The sequence below is a fragment of the Pochonia chlamydosporia genome, chromosome 3 (genome assembly GCF_001653235.2).
Source record: "Pochonia chlamydosporia 170 chromosome 3, whole genome shotgun sequence".
NCBI classification, from domain to species: Eukaryota; Fungi; Ascomycota; class Sordariomycetes; order Hypocreales; family Clavicipitaceae; genus Pochonia; species Pochonia chlamydosporia.
In genome coordinates, this window is record NC_035792.1 from 5,113,559 (window position 1) to 5,136,312 (window position 22,754).

General features: G+C 47.3%; 7 protein-coding genes across 7 annotated transcripts; 2 read left to right on the forward strand and 5 right to left on the reverse strand.

The window, feature by feature from the left end:
• Positions 1-184: 184 nt before the first annotated feature.
• On the reverse strand, positions 185-526 carry VFPPC_15938 (hypothetical protein; the record flags this gene model as incomplete). The annotated part of the gene is made up of 1 exon (XM_018293691.1): positions 185-526. One exon carries the CDS (start codon positions 524-526, stop codon positions 185-187), a length of 342 nt encoding a protein of 113 aa, XP_018146107.1.
• A 672-nt stretch (positions 527-1,198) lies between these two features.
• On the forward strand, positions 1,199-2,740 carry VFPPC_12451 (hypothetical protein; the record flags this gene model as incomplete). The annotated part of the gene is made up of 3 exons (XM_018290324.1): positions 1,199-1,261; positions 1,322-2,370; positions 2,416-2,740. 3 exons carry the CDS (start codon positions 1,199-1,201, stop codon positions 2,738-2,740), a joined length of 1,437 nt encoding a protein of 478 aa, XP_018146108.1.
• Positions 2,741-5,655: 2,915 nt separating this feature from the next.
• Positions 5,656-6,423, forward strand: VFPPC_12453 (hypothetical protein; the record flags this gene model as incomplete). The annotated part of the gene is made up of 1 exon (XM_018290325.1): positions 5,656-6,423. One exon carries the CDS (start codon positions 5,656-5,658, stop codon positions 6,421-6,423), a length of 768 nt encoding a protein of 255 aa, XP_018146109.1.
• Positions 6,424-7,524: 1,101 nt separating this feature from the next.
• Positions 7,525-8,781, reverse strand: VFPPC_12454 (nucleoporin FG repeat region domain-containing protein; the record flags this gene model as incomplete). The annotated part of the gene is made up of 2 exons (XM_018290326.1): positions 7,525-8,644; positions 8,720-8,781. The coding sequence occupies 2 exons, from the start codon at positions 8,779-8,781 to the stop codon at positions 7,525-7,527; spliced, it is 1,182 nt and encodes a 393-aa protein (XP_018146110.1).
• A 6,268-nt stretch (positions 8,782-15,049) lies between these two features.
• Positions 15,050-17,383, reverse strand: VFPPC_17230 (polyprotein; the record flags this gene model as incomplete). Its single annotated transcript, XM_022429065.1, has 1 exon — positions 15,050-17,383. The coding sequence occupies one exon, from the start codon at positions 17,381-17,383 to the stop codon at positions 15,050-15,052; it is 2,334 nt and encodes a 777-aa protein (XP_022283863.1).
• A 43-nt stretch (positions 17,384-17,426) lies between these two features.
• On the reverse strand, positions 17,427-20,093 carry VFPPC_17625 (polyprotein; the record flags this gene model as incomplete). Its single annotated transcript, XM_022429318.1, has 1 exon — positions 17,427-20,093. One exon carries the CDS (start codon positions 20,091-20,093, stop codon positions 17,427-17,429), a length of 2,667 nt encoding a protein of 888 aa, XP_022285644.1.
• Positions 20,094-21,749: 1,656 nt separating this feature from the next.
• VFPPC_11630 (hypothetical protein) lies at positions 21,750-22,346 on the reverse strand (the record flags this gene model as incomplete). Its single annotated transcript, XM_018289754.1, has 1 exon — positions 21,750-22,346. The coding sequence occupies one exon, from the start codon at positions 22,344-22,346 to the stop codon at positions 21,750-21,752; it is 597 nt and encodes a 198-aa protein (XP_018146113.1).
• Between the last annotated feature and the right edge of the window lie 408 nt (positions 22,347-22,754).

Sequence of the window (22,754 nt, forward strand, 5' to 3'; positions counted from 1 at the left end):
TGCTCATGTATCAGTAGTGTCACCCGTCTCCGTAGCATCAGTGCCTGGTGGCACATCTCCACGATACATCAGCACACGCAATAGGCCCGACTGCTACAGATTACAGTCCAAACGGCCGCGAATAATTCGCACTTGGGCTTTGCTTATGGAGCCTTTACTCCTGGTGTTTGACGCTCTATTGAGCTCATTCGGGTCCATCCATGAGAGGTAGCATTCTCGCTTCTAGATCCCCGCACTCATCACGCCGTGGATTACAGTACGCTATCAAAGCGACCCAAGGGGTCAAGTATTTCCAAACGTCTTGATATATCAGACACGCGGCACAGTCATCAGCCATTTGAAGAAATGGAGAGCCGCAAGAACACAAGAGCAGACGTGCACCCCGCATGGCTGCAAACTCCTTTTGGGCGGCTGCGCATTCGCGAAGGCATTGTGTGCTTCCTTTGTTGCCATGCATGGCTGACACTGGTTCTAAAGCTATCAACGAGAGTGCCCAAAAAGCAACAACTGTCTTCGACAGAATCATTGCTATTGCTAGAAAATCACTGGTCTAGTGGTGTGATAGGTATAAAATGATGACGACAATAGGGGCTGAGAAAAACGGGCGTTAGAGACCCTTAAATGTTTTCACGGCAATCATCAGAAAACAGCTTCTTTCTCAAGCGCCGAGTGGCGTGACATCTGCAATTACCACCTTTCCAGTCGTCAAACGCAGTATGTAATTGTACAGCAGAATGTCTCTATCCCTTGCCGCATCGTGGTGTCGAGTCTCGTTCTGTGTCCAATCAACGGTGCTATCACAAGTTAGTGACATCAAGCGCTGAGGTGATTTGGAGGGCACAAGTAGCGGATCTTCATTGGCCAACGGTTCACAACAACAAACCAACAGATTAACAACCAACAATTATTCCTTTGACGAATACCTTTGCAGCCCACAACTCCACATTAATCATGTATTTATGGAACGGATCTTGTTGGAGAAGCCTTCTAGCAAGACCGAAGTGACTCACCCCACCGCAAAGCCGCGCGTACCAATCCTAGCTGTGCTGCTCGCTTTCATCCCGTTCTCTGCCCCCCAGCTTTGAAACGCTTGGTGTATCTACGAGACATAATAAGAGGACGGGACCTTTATCTCTCTTTATCTCCCTCGCATAAGCCAAGTCAAGTGAAATCGTTGTACAATCATATATAGCTCGCCATGTCCGTCATCTTTGCCGAATTGTTGCAGAAGGAACTATGCAGTTCCACAGATGTTACAAAGGTCTTTGAGCGTTCTTATTCGGAGCCGACCATATTTAAAACACTGTCTAACCGTGGCTAGTTCATCGATTGTGTTTGGCGCATACTTATGGATGATGACCGGAGCCGAGCCTTATTGGCACGTAAGATCGAATCTACTCACCCAGCTGTAGATGTCAAAAACTCAGCATCAACACCGTGTGCGATTCTCGACAACGGTCCAACACCAGAAGGTGTGATTACTGGTGGTTCCGCTTCGTGTCCTCCATCCGATAGCTTAAGTCACAGTGATCACGATTTCCCATCCGCTTATGCTAACTCGTCGGCGCAAGTTTGCATTGATAATGATAAACCATCTGACTCGAGGTTCCGCGACGGAGCATCTCGTACAGGCTGCCAAACATCTGAAGAAGAGACGCCATGCTACCTCTCTCCTTTGCTCATATCTAGTTCTCGGCGTAGACCTCGAACACCCGATATTGAAGACGAAGCTGTTACTTACAGCAATGGACGCACCAAGCGCCGACGAACGAGTGAGGAAGAAGGAGGTGCAAAAGAGGATTCGTCGGTAGATGTCTCACAGCTGTCACCCCCACCTCTCCAGCGGAGATTGCCTGATCCGGGGAAGAGAAGGAAAGAAACAGCCCCTGTCTTCGGGATACAGAAATTTCTCAAGATTGAGGAGTCGCTCCGACTTAAGGTTTTTAAACATGCTGAGCTAGATGGCTTGCAAGATGCCTGGAAGTTGGTTGATGCCTTTAGATCCCAACCCATCGAACAAGTGCCGCCTATTCCATCATATTCCCCGGTTAAGAGACTGAAGTGCTCTCTGTATTATGTATCGGAGAAAAAGAGTAGCAGCTTGATGGTCAGAGCGCAGATTTGGCGTCGATTCAATATGGTGCAGGTGATTGCCGAATATCGCCGTCAGGAGAAGGAGAAAGAAAACAAGAAACGAACCGAGTCCATCGTGGAAGACTTCAAAAGAGAGCTTTTCCCAGGGGAGAGTCCAGCAGAAGCAGAATCGTCTTGGGATTGCTTCCGTCGAGAAGGAGATGTCTTATTCGAGGCCGTACAACGTTATGGTTATGGCGCCCTGGTCATTCCGCTGCAACGGGTAGCTGACGGAAGGTTTGTGCTCCGTGATTGCTTATTAAATGGAGCTAATGTACATAGTTTGCATGGGATTTCACGCAAACGTATTGACGACTTCGTCGACTACATAGGTAGGTGCAAGCCCGGATTGGAGGCAAGGATTCGTAACTTTTCTTACGTCTTGCCAAGATTGATGACCTGGGGCTTACCGCCGGATGGTCTGTGGATTGAGAATATGCGCTATGAAAATCTATCCGTGGAGGGTGATGATGTTTTCAATCGCATGTTTCCGCTGCCTCCGAATGTTACAGGAGCGGAGTTGCAGCTGCCAGGTTTGGGCACGGAGATAACACCTTGGCCCACGCAGGTTGTTACTGGAGACTCGGTCCCTGACGTCGTGACGTAGAAAATGTGTGCATGTTTGAGCCTATGGTGGTGATGTTTTTGGGAGTTTTGAGTGTCCATGAAGGTGTCGGAAACCGTGTTGCAGTGGGTGTAGATGTCGATTGACAGGTTGTATCAGCAACCATACAAAATTGCAAGTAGCAGCTGCAGGCAGCTAGCTTCCGACTATAATGATGTCTCTGTTGAATCTCTTAAAGCCTAAATACAAGAATCAGTTCGTTGTCTTGTATTAAATGTAGCTAGCATTTGGTGCATTGGGAACGTGGGAGGCTCTCTATCTCCTACATTGCTAGGCATGAACGCCAATGCTTCGACGTCCTTGTATTCAGTTACAGAGCAGTGTAGCAAGCCTACCATTCTTGTAGTTGTGCCGGCCGGGTGCAGGGCATTAGACAACTTGAGACACTGTTCAGACGTAGTGGTCCAATGGAGCGCTTCCATACCACAGATCACAGGGCTTCACAGCGAATCAAACTTTTAAAATGCCAACTACGTATAACAGGGAAGGTGCACTGGATCTCAATTACTTTTTCTCAACGCCTTGGGGTCAGTATGACAGCCAGCACTCGCAAGTTGACTGGTCTTGAGCATCTCGCGCTCACGAGCATCACGGTGTGCTCTTGCGAGAGCATTGCGATCATATTCAGGACACACCCAGATGTGGCAAGACGAAAAACAGAGAAAGTCCTAGTGACATCCTAACTCCGATGTATCAGGTATCGTCGGAAGTCTGCAGAGCAAATCACTCGTGATCTCTCATCTTCCACTCGCGCCTCGAGTGCATCCCTATTATCGGGTACACCTTGCTCCTGGGGCCCTGAGCAAGCTCGGCATTCCCACCGCAGGCCGCGGCTGTGCAAAGGACGCTACCATGTTTAACTCACTCTGCGTCAGTCCCATATACCGTTATCTCATTACCAGGCGGTTGGCAGCTCGGCTCCTACCATGAACAGTCGTTCCGCAGCCAACACTGGACCATTTCCCGAACCAAGACAAAAAAAAGAAAACTTCCCGCTCCAGCAGCGACCAGAGCAAGGATTGTGCATGAATATCTGTCGCGTTACGCCAAACCAATGGACCTCCAGACGGATTCAGCGGGTGAGACCCGCCATGACCATTGACACCTATGTATAGGCGCGTGTAAGAGCTGACATTTTATCTCCACAGATGACGCTCGATGCGCACGTGTGCTGGGAGATGTGGAAAATCGTAACGGAAATAGGCGGTATAGAAAGGATGACCAGGGTCTGAGGAGAAGCTCGTACATATTTCCAATTGATGAGGTACAGTCCGCACGGCGTACTCTCGGCGGCACCTTACTGACAATGCGCCGCACAGGAGGAACTCGACCATTTGGATATATTTCACAAATTTTTCCTCACAGCTCGAGGTGATGCACTCTTCTCATCCCCGATAGACACCACAACGGACCTGCGGATCCTCGACCTGGGTGCCGGAACGGGCATCTGGTCCATAGACACAGCCAAGTCAGTCTACTGAATGTTCCGGCTCATGATTGGTGCTAAGACTGAAATAATTGTCTTCTTCTCTCGCCGCCCTCCACCCTAGTAACCTTCTTACTACGCCCCTTCTCGGCCCCCTAATCTTTACAACCGGGGTGGGCCTTTCCAAAGCAAACAGCCCTTGGGGTCGCACAACGTTATCCCTATGGGTTACATTAAGTAAGCATCTCTCGCGAATATGTCTCTTCTTCTTACGACTAATGCCATCAACTCCCCTAATGCATTCCTCAGATATTGTATAAATCGTGTCATCTGAATAATAGGATATTTATCCATAGCTTGCCACTACTCTAGCGGAAGAACACACTCGGGTCTCTGGCTATCGTCAGATTGTTATCCTCCGTGGGCCTAAGGCTAAATTGAACTTTAATACAAGTTCCCACCAGCCTGACTTCCTTCCTTTGTGCGTCAAATAGCTCGGGGTTTTGTAGTGAGGAAACCCAACTACCCTCCAGATACGGAAGTTTCACCAACCAGTCAAGCTTCAGAAGTAGCAGGCATGCGTCAGAATTTGGATGCCTAGAGAGATTCTCAAGATCAGGACTTATAATAGCAAGGTCAACGGTTGGAATATGCGCCGAAATTTGATCAGGCGATGTAGAGCGCTTGAATATCTTGCTCCAGATCCAAGAAGAAAATATTTCGGCAGGAAAGAACTTTTGTTCAGGGCATGGTAGTAAACTAATTAACTGTTGCCTTTACAGTGGGGTTAAATAGTGTACCATTTGGCTAAACACTTCCTGGGGAATGTTGGGCAACGCCGGGCTAAGCTCAGGACTGTCGTAAGTCTCCTCTTCCTCCATATTGTCAATGTTAGGATGCCTGGACTGGAAGTAGTATGGACAATCCTTGTGGAATATGATGAGTAAATTTATTTAATTCTTCGACTGTTGTTGGTCCGCGAATGGAATACATATATGGCAACGTCCTTATTCTCGACTCCTGGTGTTTGTGATCGGTCGTGAAAACACACTTTAAGATCCTTGTTGCGAGTGAAGCAATTCTGGCAGGAATGGCTTGATCTCTAGAAACGAAGGTTGGGGCACACGCGGACATACCTGTATTTATAGTCGATTTGCTGCATAGCCGCCTAAAGGCGGCTAGGACAGTCTATGAACCAATCAAATCAAATCAAATCAAATCAATCGCCGATCTTCGTTCTTAAATTTCGGTATCAAGACCTGAAATCGTGGAACCTTCATCTCGGACTCGAGTGTTCACTATGTATAACACAAATACGAAACTTTCACCGAGTTACTTCTCAGAGCCTCCGCCCATAAAGAAGCGTTTTGCTTTCCAGTCAATTACGGCAAATTTGTCTTAGTAGACATCTTGTTTTGCGCCAGGGAGCGAACTATTCAATTTGCCCGGCTGTGAGACTCTCTCTGACGTTATGCCAACGCCTACTTCTTCGTTTATGGCAACCCGAGGGCTGACTCCCCAGTCCCGGGCCATGCCAGCACCTCCGATGCCCACTGCTTCCACCAGAGGAGGAACGGCCACAAGGCCTAGTGCTGCCGCCTTTAATGAGGCATCCACTCCCCGTCTCCAAGCCTTCCGCTGCTTTGAACGCACTCGGCACCGCCTCCGCTGGCAGCTCATCGGCCTCAGTGATTCGTATCGTCGGGCTTTAGCATCAGCTGAATCTGGTTTCACCTTGCAGGATGCAGAGTTTAATTTTAAGCTGGATTTCCATGGATTTTATGCATCGATTGAACAAGCTATTGTCAGTTTGCTGCACATTTTCAAGGTCTCCCTGCCAAGTCAACCACTTAGGTCAAACAGAAAGATGGATCAGTTGTCCAGCATCTTGAAAGCCCTTGATCGTCATTGCTCGCTACGTGCGACACTGGGAACAGGAGATACGAGTCGGGCGTTGTGGACTGCCTACGAACTGGGAAATAAGTGGAAGAATCCGGAGGATGTAGAAGGAATTCCGTCACTGAGGATGTATAACTTGCCATGGATTGTGGCGGGCATAATGACGGGAGTAGAAGCTGCTTACATGGCTGCGGTGAAGGAGGTGGAGATTCCCATGGGAAAGCAGCGCGAGGCTGGACAAACAGATTGTGTGGTAGACTCTGGAGCAGACCCTATGGATTGGGAACCAACTGGACCCTGCATTGTGGTCTCGCTAGGGTCCTTAATGAATGGGCGATAAAGATTATAGGGCCCACTGGCAACCACTGTAATTTGGGTCATTATTCCAGTTGATACATATAGACTGCGGAGGACGGGCTGTGTGCGTATCTAGTCTGGCGTTTCTTAAATGGATTTGTTTTTTATTGGTCTTCCCCCTGTCGTTTTAAATGAAGAAATGCTAAACCTATTTCCGCCTCCAACCTCAGCACTTCCGCGAGCAATTTGCCTACCCGTCATATATTAACGGTCCTCAATCACGCGGAACGTCAACTCATCAAAGAGAATTCGCATAGATGTAAAGCTCGAACTCTGGGTTCATTTGCTCACCTCTTAAAAATGGGGTTGCGAGGGCGTTGCTGCAGTGACTCATGGTAAGTAAATAGATACCGCTGGACTAAGGACCTCCTAGTTGACTGGCTGCTTGACTCTCGAATCCCAGATTTTGACGCGGGGTTATTGGATCTTGGGAATTTAGAACCTACATGGACATGCCTCCTCCTCCTCCTCCTCCTCCTCCTCCCCCTCCTCCTCCCCTAGTGCCGACCTGGCATCCCGTGCACCGTATAACCATGATTGCTGATCTCAAGTAGTTTAGATACTCCAAACCAGGATGAAGTATTAATGTACGAAAAGCAGAATTCGGCTGTGGATCTCGGAGAGGAGTTCCAAGTCGTAGCTCGCATGCTTGAATCGACACTTGGAGACGTAACTGAAGACTAGAACGGACCCGATGCAGTGAGAGGAAAAAATGTGAGAAACCAGGTAAGGAAATAACTAACTAACTAACTAACTACTTCACCATTGAGCCAAATACACCATGCCTGTCCGCTCTAGTTCCGTATAGTGGGCGGATCGTCTATGGGCATTATCTGCCGATGGGTCATGAAGTGCAATTTTCAAGTCAGGCGTAGGACATCATACCAGAATAAGACTACAGAAACAAATCTCTTCCACTAAAGTTAACAGCAAAACTACAGACAAACGGAGGACCAACTCTTTCCTCACAGCACGCACAAATTTCACAGCAAAATCAGCTATAGAGGCTAGATAATAGACTGTGAGCAATCCACGAACAAGCTGATATGCAAGCTCGCAAGCCAGTTCAAAAGGCCCTAGCGGCTTACGGCGTCTCCATCGCATGCAACAGTTCATCTGCCAGGTCTGCCCTGAAAGCAGGTACATCAGTGAGTAAACCTCTCCAACCTTCCAGTCTTGAAACATCTTCGATCACACAAGCAGCAAATCCGGCAATGAGCAACCGCAAGCTACTATCCCGTGTGTCACACTCTTTGTATACAAACTGGACAAGCCTCTTGAAAACAGGGACAAACAGCGTTGCACGGATAACAAAGTGTGCGAGCTCAAGGGCTAACTGTGATAATGCGTAGTCCATAAGCGTAGGTATGGCGTAATTGCAAGCAAAGTGCCACATTCGACAATGGCTTAGGAATACATTGACAATGGTACGCGTCGTCGCCGTACCATCAGTACTATCAGCCTGAAAGTTGTGCTCATCGATCCTGTATTTCTTCAAAAATAGGGAAATGCAGTGTTGTTGAGTCTCAGAGTGCTTTGCTAGGTTTTCGCCATCACTTGGGGTATCACGCTTGCGCTTGGATGATACCTGCGAACCTGAGTAGATAGTCAACGCAGTCGTATTGGAAACAAGTGAGTAGGGCTGTTTTGATTTCGGTAAACTCTGCCCTGAATCAAATGGCGAGCCAGATCCCCCGGATAAGCAAGAACCGTTCATCATATCTGTGCTCCTGATTTTGGACAGACTATTGCTGGCTGCGCCGTCAACCCTACAGGTCCCGAACAATCCGCCGCCAGTGGCAGCGATAGCCCCCCCAAAAATTCCACCGCCGCCGGTACTAGCGAGAGGACTCCACGGCGTCCCAAACATCCCACCACCGCCAGTGCTAGCGATAGCGCCCCCAAAAATCCCACCGCCGCTGGTGCCGTTGCTTTTCTTTGGTGTACTCAGGAGACTGTGGCTGGAAGGATCACTCACAACCTCAGGTCCATCCCTTTCGATGGGCTCCAGGCAATCATACGTGCCAGAGAACACGAACTGAAAGAAATGCCAAAAAGTATCAGCATCCACAGCCTCTACTGCTAAGACATTGTCCTTGGAGTCTCGATCTCTTTTTACCAAATCACCTAGACTAGGTGACAGGCGAGAAATCAAGTTTAAAGGAACAACAAAACTTGGCGACTTGCGCCCATCGCCCGTTACTCTGCACATACATGCAGCATGCCTCATGGTCCATGTTAGTCACTACTCATGAATATTCACTCACAAAAAAACTCACTCTGTCAAGTCCTCAAAATTCAACTCGAGAACCCCACGGTAGCAAGGTGTTGGGCTGCTCATTTCGATTACAGATGCGATTGGTCTGATGCTGTGGCGGGATTTTCGGAATATGTTGTAGGAGGAGTGTGACAGTAGGTAGTAGGAGAGAGCCTGTGTTATATACGAAAGACAATGGGTGACAAAAAAAAAGAGAATAAGACAAAGGATGAGTTTTTAATGGCCCTCAAAAAGTCATATCTCTGATCTTGAAACTCAAATCAAGTTTCACGATTTCATCGTGCCTGGTGACCCCGCAGGCTCGTTTTCGAGAAACTCGTTTCCTTTATCCTAGAGTTGGAATCGGTGATCTCCCAGCAGCTGCGTCACCTCCACCCGCCGATTGGTTTGTTCAAGAGCTTCGAGGCAAGAACTTGTAACCGAAATATTGTTTCTGCGATCTCGTTATCAAAACAATTGTTAATTTTGCACAACCATGTTGGAAATCTAACGTCAGCTGACTGGCCTTCCAAATACCAAAATTAACACTCACTCCATCTAACCGCAGCAGGTCCAATTTTATAAAGAGGGGAACTTGGCCTAGGTTGCTGGCACCCGCTAGAGTGCATGGGGGTATTACGTTGATTTGGTGTTGCTAGCAGGTGGGTGGTTAGGACTGTGGAGCCAGCTCTAACGTGTAGTAGATGTGCGTCGCCAGTGTCCGGTAATTACTTGGTGCGCACTCATACAGCCTGAGACATGGCGGGGGTATATTTTGCTCTGATTTCGTTTCCTCTATGCAGATACGTGGAACAGTAAGAACTACTTTAATGGTTATGTATGTTCGTTCCTCAGTTTCCTCACCTTCGATATTGAAAATCGTCACGGTCGCGATTTGACGTATTGTCCATTATATCGCAAACACGGCGCAGGGATTGTCATATGACATTTTTGTAAGTATGAAATACCAGGGATTGGATTGAAGGCCATAGCTTTTGAAATGGAGAGGATGGATCTTGGGATGCGGATTTATAATCTGGTTTGCAAGCTTTCCACCGTCTGACCAGGCACTGGGAACATGTGGCCGTGCATCCCAGGACTTCTTAGCGTACTTCCGCTCTTCATGCTCGCCGTTCAGACGCGTTGCAGGGTGTGAAAAGTAGCGCATATCTCGTTCGTTGCTGCTCAGCATACTTTTCAATGGCATTGTCCAAATCTACAAGCTCCCACTGCGCAATGGCCATACCCTATGGAATTGTTGATATTTACCGCTGGAATCCATACAGTCCAGCATTTTATAACATAGCTCACCATACACCATCAGATGACAACAACAAAAACAGCTCGTTTCGGATAGGACAATTTTGGAAGGCAATCGTTGCTTATCAGCGTATTGCACAACTAATACTTTCAATGTTATTGTTACGGGCACTACCTTGAAGCAATCATACGGGACAAAGAAGACCGACAGTATATTCATGTCATTCACTACGAACCCTCAGAGCTTGAAAGTCTACTAATCAAATTCTAATTATCAAACGTAAAGTGAATTGAGGTAGCAAGCTGTTCAGTTGTCCTTCGCATCTCATCGGCACTACCTGATTTGACTGCCTCCTCAACCAAACTCGCAAGACGAGTGCACTCGTCAACAAACCTAGGGCTACACTTCTGGAAAACTATGCCTGCTACACTGCTTACTGTGGCTGTATCTATTGCGAATGATCTATGCCTTGAGGAGGCAAAAATGTTAGTCCTAGAACCAGATACAAGTATTTAGAATCTTACATAATGGTTTCCGCGTAGTTCGAATAAACTAAAAGAAGTAATGGTGATGGCCCAGCGAGCCTCTGCCACTGTCTCCCAATCCTTCTACGCTCTCCGACCAATGCCGCGAGCTTCTTCGCATCTACACCAGTATGCTCTTGTGCCCTTTTATAAATTTCGATGACATGACTTGCATCCCCGCGGCCAGATTGCCGGCCTGATCCATATTTTCTCTCGCTTCTTACGATTTCTTCAAGTGAATCAGAAAGTCGCATGAGCTGGAGGTAAGCCAATCGACTCAGCAACTTGTTTCCCCCGGGTCCGGTGATAGCATTGTCTATGTTGCGAAAGGCCTGCACGAAGCGAACATCGGCGCTGTTCAAGCCATCTGGCGGCGTGGTCTTGAAGAGTAGTGATACCCAGTCCGCAAGAATGGTCTTGCATTTATGGGCGAACAAGTGCAGCGAGTCGGGGGTCATAAGTTTGTCTGGAAGAACCGGACATGGCTCTGAGATTTGCTGACTGCTTTTTTATTCCTCCTAAGATGCTCCTCAGCCTGTGAGAAGGTCCTGCTTCTGGATGCTGTTTTTTCCATTTCCTCGGATGGGTTCAGGAAACGGATCGCAGAGGTGGCAAGTTTGCACGCAGATATCTGGGTCGAAAACAGTCAATAAATACCTTGCACACCATCAAAACATGAAGTCAACATCTTCATTTTGAGCGTTTTGTTCTTGGCTCTTGGATCCAGAATCTGTAATTTCAAGTCTTGTTTCCAGGTTCCTGAATTTGCTGTGAAATCGAATGCTTGCATGCGGCGGCTCGTTTTCAGGGCCTTCGATCTTGATGCTTGAATTTCAAATTATACCAAGATGTATGTCAGTATCGGCAACCTTGGCAACCATGTCACTATTTTGCGTCAAATTTTTTTTGGTTCTGTGTTCTGACGCGGCTATGTTCGGACAATCACGATGTCAGCTCAAGATCGGGCTGCAAGCATCCTCAATTTTCAGACATATGACTGCAGTCGAAACCTGACCCATTCAATGGTAGACTCGGTCTGTTACAGAGACATCTTTTGCTTATTCCATTCTTTCAATTCTAAGCTAGCGCAAAGTCACAGCTTCTTTCACAGATTCCGGAGATGAGAATTTGTGGAAAAGATCTTGGATTTAGCAAACAGGTTTCATAATTTCGGATTCCGAATCTCAGATTCCAGATTCCAAGATCCAGGAAGCCGGTATTGTTTTAATAGATAAAAAGCTTCACGCTGGCTTTCGCCATTGACCTTACATCGTCCAGCATAATTTCGGTGCTATCCCATCGCACCACACCAAATAAGCCATTCAAGCAATAGAACCTTCAAGATGTCTGCACTCAGCCCCTTGTCCGTGCATGGCTTGATCAAAGATGATGCAAAGAGCTACTTTGTAAGCTACTTGGAACAAATTTACGATATCTGGATTTCCTTAGTTGATAAAACTACACTTCGACCGGACGAATTACCTGAGCTTGTGTCTTTAGGTGATGCGTTTAGGGAATTGGACGAACATATCGCTAGCCCAGACCCGTTGAAATCAAGACTAGGCGCCGTTCAATTGACAAATTTAATGGCGTCGCTCAAGGAGCGGATCAAGGCGGACCGTCGACGTGGCCGAATTACCGTGAAAGGAAGATGTGACACCTTCGCAATTGATGCGTATGTACAAGCTCGGGGGCTTCCCCATGACAAATTTGCAAGAGTCGAAATCCTTAAGCAGCTCAGGATGAGTAAGCGATGGTATGATCTGACCAGGAACTTGCCATTACTTTCCATTATTTTTACGCCTGAGGCTGAAAAAATAGTGTAAGTCGGGTCACATCTCCCGGAGAAGCTAGCTGACCAGAATAGATCTAACATCAACGTATCCAATGCTACGTTGGTTCAAATTGGCCTGGACGTTCAAGGTCTATACCCTTTGGAATTGGTTGAGGCAGCGAACTACTTAGCGGAAATCAGCGCATCGGGGCTACGGATTGATGACCTTAAACAGGAGCATCTAGATGTGCTGAGGGGAATACTGGGGCTGAATAATTTTGATGTGTCAAGAAAGGATGATGGTGGTGACTATGATATGGAAATATTTTAGAATGTGGTGAGCTTCCATCACCGTTATCTCCAGTCAGTATTGCTAGCTGAATTGACGCTACTTGTCTTAATCACACTTCTCTATTACTTGCTTTATGACCGGTTTCTTAACTTCTATTTAGGCAGAATACTACTATTTACTCGCTACTATTCTCACTACTACTTCCTTTACTATCACTTCCACTACTACCATTTCAACTACTATCACTTCAACTACTACCACTTCCACTACTACCACTTCCACTGCTACCACTTCCACTACTACTACTTACACTACCACTAGTCTTAGTACTGCCAGGGCTCCCAATAGTCCAGACTGTTTGGACTAATAGTCCAAAGTTTATTTGAAAACCCTCTCTCTATTCTGAAACTGCTGAAGATGAATAGCAGCCAGTCATTTGCTGTTGTTTGTTGCTTTATATAGGTTCATCACAGTGTTGTCCAGGGCAACGATGCAAAACGTGGACTATTAGTCCAAACAGTCTGGACTATTGGGAGCCCTGAGTACTGCTACTTCTCTGACTACTACTATTTCTCTGCTTGACTACTACTGCCTCTCTGACTACTTCCATTACTACTACCTCCGCTACTACTGCTTCTTTGACTACTACTATTTCTCTGCTTGACTACTACTGCCTCTCTGACTACTTCCATTACTACTACCTCCGCTACTACTACTACTACTACTACTAGTACTACTACTACTACTACTACTACTACTACTACTACTACTACTACTACTACTACTACTACTACTACTACTACTACTTTCACTGCTACTACTTTCACTACTACTACTTTCACTGCTACTACTTTCACTGCTACTACTTTCACTGCTACTACTTTCACTGCTACTACTTTCACTATCACGACTCTCACTACCACTACTTCCAATCCCACTACTTCCAATCCCACTACTTCCATCACTACTACTTTCACTACTACTTTCACTACTACTTTCACTACTACTTTCACTACTACCCCCTCTCTATTATCACTTCCACTACGACTACTTCACTTTCCACTACTTCGCTTTCTACTACTTCAATCACTACTACTTCCACTACTACTGCTTCCACTATCACGACTCTCACTACCACTACTTCCAATCCCACTACTGCCATCACTACTAATTCCAATACTACCTCTCTAGTCACTACCTGGCTGGCAACTATTTCCACTACTAATACTTTCCTCGCCACTTTCCCTAACAATGACTATATGACCTGATGCTGCTTTGAATTCTATTACCTTTGTAAGTGCTATTTCTATCACTACCAAATCTTCCCGTACCCATCACCTTTATGCCGTCTCTATTCTATGTATGACCATGACTTTCGAATCGAAAATATTAAGGCATAAGTCGGACTTTTCCAAAAAGTGACTGGCCGCATGTAATCCTTCTCCATCAACTCTCCAACTAATTGGCTCTAAAACGAGACGTGCCAGTCGTTTCGAAACATATCAGTAGTTTTGACGGCAACTCTCTGACGGAAAAACTCACCAAATACTCTGCATGCGTTTTTTTTTTCTTTGGCTGAATGGATCACACTCTCATAACTCTGCTTAACAAAATTTTGACTACAACGCCAATAATCTGGCTGATCGCCTTAATGGCCTTCGGTGTGACACCTCCACGTTTCTGCTTAGAGTCTTCCCCTCCTGCCCAGGGGTTGCACCAAGGGCATTTGGCCCAGCGTCTACAGAGGCCGGTTCACCGCCAGCAAACAGTCTACCCCATGGCATATGGTGGAACACCCGAAGTTCGAGGTCTTCCGAGTCGGATGGGTCCTGGATGACACTAGGTATCTGCGATATAGTGTTAGGTTGACGGCTCGGGTGGGAATGCGAGGCATCGTCCCCATGGGTCTCCACCCGGAGGACTACATGAGAGTTGGCCTTCTGTGGTACCCAAATAGCATGCCAATTTGCGCTGAAATACCTTTTGCCAACAAAAGTTTTCATATGAAATCGCATATGAAGCCTGAGCCCTTCGATGTTTGGGGAAAGCGTGACAGCCCGCATCTTATCATCATCTGGGTCATACCATTCGTCTATCATGCCCAATTTGTTAGTGTTGGAAGCGCAAGGCTTCTATTCGGGTGATAATTATCACGCGGTTTGGGGTACTCGTAACTGGTTGATTGATGCTTGTTGAATTCATCTAGCTATAGATAACGTACGCCTGTGTTGGTGTTGAAGCCTGCTCACGTGAGGTCTGTTTCAGCCACTGTTTGAAGCCATTCGCAGGCTACTGGCTCCGCCGCCAAAGACGGCGGTGGAAGCAACACTGGCAGCTTCTCTCTTTGAGGCCTCAATTCATTCGAAAACAAAATAAAACAAGACACCTGTTGAAGGCGTACACACTAGAGGCAAATTCCTCTGTTCTGAAGCCAAGTTTTCTTGTATTCTTACCTTGTACCGTGGTGGCTATATCCTAACAATTTGGCCACGGTAATTCCCTCACTTTTCGTCCTTCTTCCTCTCTACCCAGCCTTCCACTCGTATCGCGATCTTATTCTTGTCGATAAGGGTTCTCAACGCGTGATTTGGCGATGCTTTCGTCATCGCGTCTGCCGGGTTATCTCCTCCGTTGATCCATCTGACTTCATGGACTTCGCGGCGCTCGTATGACTGTCGGAGAGCCATGATATCTATCATGAGCCTCTTCTCTTTGGTTGTGCCGAGCTTAACAAGGCACTCATATAGGGAATACGAGTCCGTGAGAAGGATCGTGGGGATGTCTGGAATTCCCAGTTGTTTTGTGATGAGCTTTAAAGTCGAGGCTATCGCGTATCCAATGTCTGTGCCTTGAACCATGCTATAAAGCTCAGAGGCTAGGGCACTTCGCGTAACTCTCTTTGACTTGGTTGAAGAGTACGTGATGATGTTGCCTTTAACGAGCATTTCGCCATTGTTGGTCTCTTCTTCTGTACCGATGACGATAATGTATCCCAGCTGGGAACTCAGATCTTCGTTGTTGGCAAAAGAGCCATCAACAAACACAAAAAGCTTTGCTTTATCGAGGTCAAATGGTATACATTTTAGGCCTCTACCTGGGTTATCAATCTGCCACTGGATGCGGCGTCCTAGACGTTTAAAGTCATCGCTAGATGGTTCCTTTTGTTGGGCAGCAACTGAAAGGTCAAAGGCTGCCTCTGGTTGGCAGATACTGGCGAGATATGCGCCGCGGGCTCGTTGCTCAATATATTCCTGATTGGTTGTTGGAATCTGAAGCTTTAAAGCCTGTTCTTTCTGGGTCATCATGATGCTTCCATCGGCGTTAAGAGAGATTCGGCAGCCATTGAAAGTGAGTGGCTTTTCCACCTTGAGGACTTCCTTTGGCTTTGCTGCAAAAGCTGCCTTCTGGAGCTCTTCCTCTTCAAGATTAGAGAACTGTTTGTCACTAAGTCCAAGTGTGTCATCGGTTTGCATCCCAATGATACCAAACTTGTCGCATTCTGAGATCAGCAGGCATGGGTCGTAAGTCGAGGTCGCCATCTTTAGCTTTTCTCGATGGTGGGTGGAATAAGTCGCCCACCAGTGGGTGCCGGCTTCTGGTATTCCGTATAACGGTTTAACTACTACCATGATGGTGCCTTCTGGGTATCTACCGCGGAGTTGCTCAGGAATCTTTGCGATAATCGTCCTTTGGAGAGGTGTTTGAGATTGCACATAGGCTTGGGTAATATCCCTTATCCAGAGGATAATTCCTCGTTGGAAGAGAGAGGGCGCGAGTGCAATCATAAGCCGTTGGCTGGCTCGTTGTATTGTTGGTGATTGCGTCAAAATGAAGGCTTTACCCTCGTCATTATATCCCCGAATGACGAGGCGAGATTTCTCATATGGGGCAGCTGTATCCTTGCCTTTGACCTCATTAACCATTCGTGAGTCAAAGATGCGAAGTTTAGCATGCTTTATAGGGTCATAAAGCTCAAATTTAAAGACACCTCTGGCTATCAAGTTATCAATCTCAGTGCGGCCTGAGATTTCAAACGGCTGGCCAGGGGTGATTATGAGTCCTTTACTGCGGAGAAGGACAGCAAGGTCGCGGTCTCCTTGCTCCTTCGTGGTCAGGAATGCTATTGTTTTGATGCTCTTAAGGAGCTTGGTACGTTCGGGCGGGTCCTCAAGGGCGTTAAAGAAGTACTGTTCTTCGATAAGGCGTTTACGTGGCCTTCCTGGGCCTCTTCTTGGAAATGTTTGATAAGGAGCTCTTCTGGTCTCTGGGTCTTTACGCGGTCTTCCCGGGCCTCGTCTTGCTGTTGGGATAGCAACAGCAATGCTATCTCTGATATCTTCGTCCTGGTTAACCTCCCCGTCACTCTCGTTAGCAACCTCAGCATTATCTTGGTTAACAGCCTGCTGTTGGGGTAGCTTGTTATCCGTTGGGGTTGTATCCTTATCCTCTAGATAGGGTTGTACAATCGTGGAACGGAACTTCGAGGTTATTCCAGCCTCATTAGCAACGGTGCAGGTCTCGCCTTCAACGGCAATAAGTTCAAAGGGGCCCTGCCACCCGTTCTTTTCTCTCCAAACGCGAACCTTGGATTGCAATGGAAGGGTATGTAATGGGGTTGTGTCTGGGCCGTTCCTCGTTAAGAGGGCATTTTGGACCTGCCGCTTAGCGAGGGCTCGTCTGGCTTCACTAGTTGCCTTACGGATAGCTTCAGCTCTCTGCACGACGCTAAAGCTAGGGGGCGAATCATCCGTCATCCTGGGATAGGCGCCAAAGACTAGAAGTGTTGGGACGAGTCCGTCTGGGCCAGCTGTATCATTTATAGCTTTTACAGCCATTTGAAGCTTCTGATCGTCGGTCAGAGCGTCGCCAAGTTCTGCGTCAATTATCTGATATGCACGGCGGAGAGGGCCATGATATCTTTCTGCCTTGCCAATACATATACAGGCCTTTGGCATACTGTTTGAATTCTGCCGAGCTAAAGTTCTTTCCAGCGTCATGAACTATCCATTCGGGAGGCCCAAGGTACGTGTTAATCCAACAGGCCATAATGGCATCCCAAAGATCCCTTGCCTTTTGTTCTTTATTATTAAGAAACTTAGCAGCTTGGAAGGCAGTTGCAGAGTCAATAACATGGAGGACTGGTTGGCCATTAATAAAGAAGATGTCCACAATAATCTCATGGTTAAACTCATGATCATCTCGAAGGGTGAACTTAAAGCGGCTTGGGGCTCTTCCGTTCATTTGACAATGGTGGCAGATATCAGTCAGTCGCTTAAGAACGTCACTACTATATTCTTCCCCGACTTTTGTTAAGATTCTTGATAGTCTCTCAACAGACGGGTGTCCAAAGCGGCGATGTAGTTGCCGAAGCTGCGTTTCTGTGAGGTGGAAGGCTGCGGAAGCTGCTGGCTCGAGGAGCCACCAGGGATGGCCCCATTGCCTGATAACAGGCACAGTGATGTCTCCTTGGATAAGGCGATTGGTGAGATTATCCAATCGTACATACATCCTATCCATATCTGTGATGGAGAACAGGAAAGGAGTGGCGGTCGGCAGTACATGGAAGGTGATATTTCCGAATACTGTTGGTACTCTAATGATGCCGATTGATAAGGCTGATCCTGCACCAAAATAGATCGTTGTTGCTGGTGCGTCTTTAATCTTTAGTGACGGCATTATCCTCATTAAGGCTCTAACCTGTGGCATGCCTGCGTTGGATGTACCGGCGGCGCCGGTATCAGGCAGGATGCCTCTAAAGATATGGTCAGAATATCTTTCCTCAGAGATGAAAATAGCAGTCTCTTTTGGTTCTTTTATAAAATAGGGATCTTCAGCCAATAGGGCATGCTTGAACGCTTGGTCTCTCAAACCAGCGAGGATTTCCACTGGCTGTGGAATTGCTGCCGTGGCTAAGAAATTCTGGGTAATAGTACCCGTACTAGCAAACATGTTACTGCTGCCGACAGGGAGGAATTCGTCATTGTCATCATCGTCACTGTTGGCATCATTAAAGGAATTCTGTCTATACATTTCGTCAAGGAGGGCGGTATCCTCATCGTTATCTTCACCCTCAAAGGCAGTTAGGAACGCTTGATACCTCTTGGCCGTTGGAGGCGTTGGGTGCTTCTTTTGGAGCCAGGAATTTCGAGCTTGGGAGCGTTCTTGGTCGCTATGCTTGGTCGACCAGCAGCCAGGTTGGCGGCAAACGTAGCACTTCTTCTGGTGGTTCAGGAACTGCCCTTTTTGGTTATAATTTGAGGCGTTTCCTCCACCGCGTTTGAAAGCGCGATCAGTATAAAAGACTTCTGCTGGCTGGGGCGTTATTTCCTCGTGGACAGCGATAGCTTGCTGGAGCTCGGCGGCAAGGTCTTCAAAGGTCTTTGCCGGCTTCATTAACGGCACCTTGCAAGCCGGGGTCTTAGAAGCGGCAATCTTGAGCTTATCCCTCATGCTATTGAAGCCCGTATCACCAGGTCGGAAGAGGCCCTGGTGAAGCAGTTGTATCTTCTCCGTGAGGATCTCAAGGCAGGATGAGAGACGTTTGTCACGATGTTGGTTGACAATCGCGGCGAGATTAAGGCTTTCCCACTCGCGGAGGTATCGGTCTCGAATTGCCTCTGTTTCGTACCTCTTTTGGAGGGCGTGGATGAGGTCGTTATAACTTTTTCCTTTGTTAGCTAGATTGTTGAGATAGTACCGGTATGCTGGTCCTGTGAGCATGACTGGGACGGCCCGAGCGAGCTGGTCTCGCGGATAGTCAATCCGTTTGCATTTATCAATAAACATGTTGACTTTGGTCAAGAGGAAGTCATATTCTCGGCCTGAGAATTTGTCACTTTCCTGATAGCCTTTGGTGAGGCTGTCTAGGCGTCTGAGTAGGTCAGGGGGCACTTCACCGTCTGAGGAAGAAGGTGATCGCCCTTCCCCAGCCAGGGACCCCCATGACTGTGGTGTATTGACCACCGGGGGAGGTGTATCGACGCCTCCAGACGTGCGAGTTGTGGTAGGTACTGCTGTCTTAGGGGCTATAATGACCTCTGGTTGGGCTGTTTTAGGTCGTTCTCGGGTCGGTGCCGTGACAGGCTTCGTTATTGATGGACTCGGTGGGGGTGTGGAGGATCGTGGAGGGCGCTGTGGATCGTTGTCCGGCCATGTGGGGAAGCCCGGAGAAGACACGGCTTCCATAATGGCATTAACAATTGGGAACCGGTCTTCCTTTCTGATATAGACCCCCTTTGCACGGAGGGTATCGCGGAAGTCACGGAGGTTGGCCTTTCTCGAGCGGTTAAAATGGCTATGGTTCCAGTCGGCAAAGTCGTCAATAAGGCATTGCCATATATCATGAGGGCTCCGTTTGCGTTCCCAGTAATAGTTGGTAGCCCAGCTAATAGCGTCATTAACCTTTTTCGCAGTGGGTTTCCTTAGGTCGAAGTTCGAGGGGGTGGTTGGTTCGTCAGGATCATAAAGATCAGGGTCAAAGGGAGGCGGCTCGGTGATAGTTTCATCGCCTTGGAGGGATAAGGCATCACTATCTTCTTCTGCCATTGTTATTATTAAAGTGGGAGGCAGGAGGAAGAAGCTTAGGGGTAAATTCAGGGGTAGGATAGAATTCAGGGTAAGCTGGAGCTTTTTGGTGGTATTTTCCTGGGCGTGGGATCAAAGATCAGCAGTCAAACTAATGACTCATAGGTGATGATGTTCCTTTGCAGAAGACGTTTTCTCGTGATGGACGATGAAGGGATTGCTTCGAGGCGCGGCGACAGTACGCAAAAAGCGGCAGCAGCACTCAAAATCAATTTCCTTTGGATAGCATAGAAAGTCTGCAGTGGTGGCAGAGATCTATCTCTTCTTGGGTTCCTTGCTGTCTGTGGTCTTGCAACCACTGATCAGTGTTGGAAGCGCAAGGCTTCTATTCGGGTGATAATTATCACGCGGTTTGGGGTACTCGTAACTGGTTGATTGATGCTTGTTGAATTCATCTAGCTATAGATAACGTACGCCTGTGTTGGTGTTGAAGCCTGCTCACGTGAGGTCTGTTTCAGCCACTGTTTGAAGCCATTCGCAGGCTACTGGCTCCGCCGCCAAAGACGGCGGTGGAAGCAACAGTTAGAATACCCCTCAAACTGTTGCTGGGGGTATTTTAAACAACTGAGATCCACGAATACGCCTTCAATGGGTTTGTCATCGACAACTAGCTGGCAGGTGATTGCCATCTTGGAATGATAACAATGGGTGGACTGAGGGAATACAGGAATGTGAATGCGGGGAAATCTTGGAACGAGTCTACATTTGGTCTTGCAAGACTTTATATCTAGTCGACGTATGCAGTCGCATGTAAAATGGACCCAGCTCCTGGATTTAAGTTTTTAGATTCCGGTTACCTGCGTGGCCATCGGCTAGGAAGCGATCGCCCAGCGGATGAGACCTCGGAACTTGGATTTCGTGTCTTGAATCCAAGATCTAATATCTCATTTTCGCAGGGCACCCGACCATGATACATTTTACTTACCAAATACAGGGCGAAGCTGTGTAGCTTTGCCCGGCAATTTACATTACCATAGTCATTGACATTGAGTTATAGCGATGATGACCTGAAGTGAGAATATTCAGAGAGTTTTACATCGATTACTCTCTACATCGAAGGTTTTGAGCCATGAGGCCCCGTGCGCAGAATCCTCCTGCGGAAATCGCAAAAGACAGTTGTACACAGCAGCTCTCAACAAGTATACCCTGCTCTATTGAGAACGTCGATGAGAGACTGCACACCGATCTAGGCGCTTTACTGGACTTTGTTCAATGGGTTCTGTTCGTCATGTAGTGTTTCATTAAGGTGTGTTTACTACCCTACATGACAAACCAAGCTCAGTGGGATGTCTTTCCCAATGAGCCTCTCATGAGCCACTGCCTTGCTTTGAGCCGTCTGCACTGAGCAACATATTATTCTTTTACGCAGTTTACCAACTGTCGTACATGTTTGCCGATAAAGAAACTCATTCGACATAATGAAAAGCGAACATCAGCATGAATCATATATAAAATTCGTTGGCAAATATTTTGAGCCTCTATTTTTTTTTTTTGCTGTTGTTGTGTAATCTACCCCTGCATACTATTTGAAAATATTTAGCTGCTCCGATCCATCGACTAGTTCATTTGGTGAATTTCTCAGTGTCTCCATTCAGAGTTGTAAATTGATGAATACGTTCATTGCTTGGCAAGCCTGGCTGAGCGCCTCAACTGCTTGGGCTGCAGCGCGACCCTTTGTGCTTGCCAACGTGCCTCATGACTAACGTCAGCTGCGGTCCCGCTTTCTTCTAAGCCGTGGGCTCTGTCATAGGGTATGAGTGTGCCAAAGTTGAAGCCCTGTGTCTGCGGACCTGGTAAATTGTTCTTAGACTCAGAGGAGGCAAAGATGAACGTCAGATCGCTCAAGCCAGTTCCTGGTGTTTCAACAAGGGAAGCACCGTCTTTGATAGTCGCGTACATGTCTCTATGCACAAGGAAAAGAATGTGGGCGTAGCCTCTTTGAGGCAACCTAATTCTGTTCCAGGTCTTTAGGGGCATTTCGCCAAAAACAGGCTGGGCATGAGTACGCATTTGCAAATGCGAACCCTGCATGTTTGGAGTGTAACGAATTCTTCGGACTTTTTGGTCGCTAATGCTCATCCATTCGTCTATCATCCCTGACTTGTCAGATATTCCGCTGAAGTGTTGCTCAGGGTACTGTTCGCATTTGAGCTCCACAAAAACGCCTTCAACAGGCTCACCAAAAAGCGTTTTTAGCTGGCAAGAAATGGCCATTTTGAATAGGTCTGATGGATTGAGTTGATCAAGAGTTCTCTATATTCATCCGGGCACTTAAGTACTTTAATGTGTATGCCAGGAGCTCATGGCAACGTTACGTGGTTAGATGCTAAGATCTAAGATGCGAGAACCAGGATCGCGGAACTCAGATACAGCGCTCTTGGGCTTGGTTCCCGCAATTGGCCGATCATCTCGTCGACACCTCCTCTGTCTACCTTATTGGCCGGGACGCTACTATAGCTCATAAGCCAGAACCGAAAAGCTCGATCTCGGATCCAAAGGCCAAGATCCAGCGTGTTGAATTCAAGATCCGACATTTTGCAAATTGATATTGCTATAACGCTGGCTGAATTAGCATGAATCTGAGGATTTGCTTACTGATTGTAGCATTGCGTCTGTTGGTCC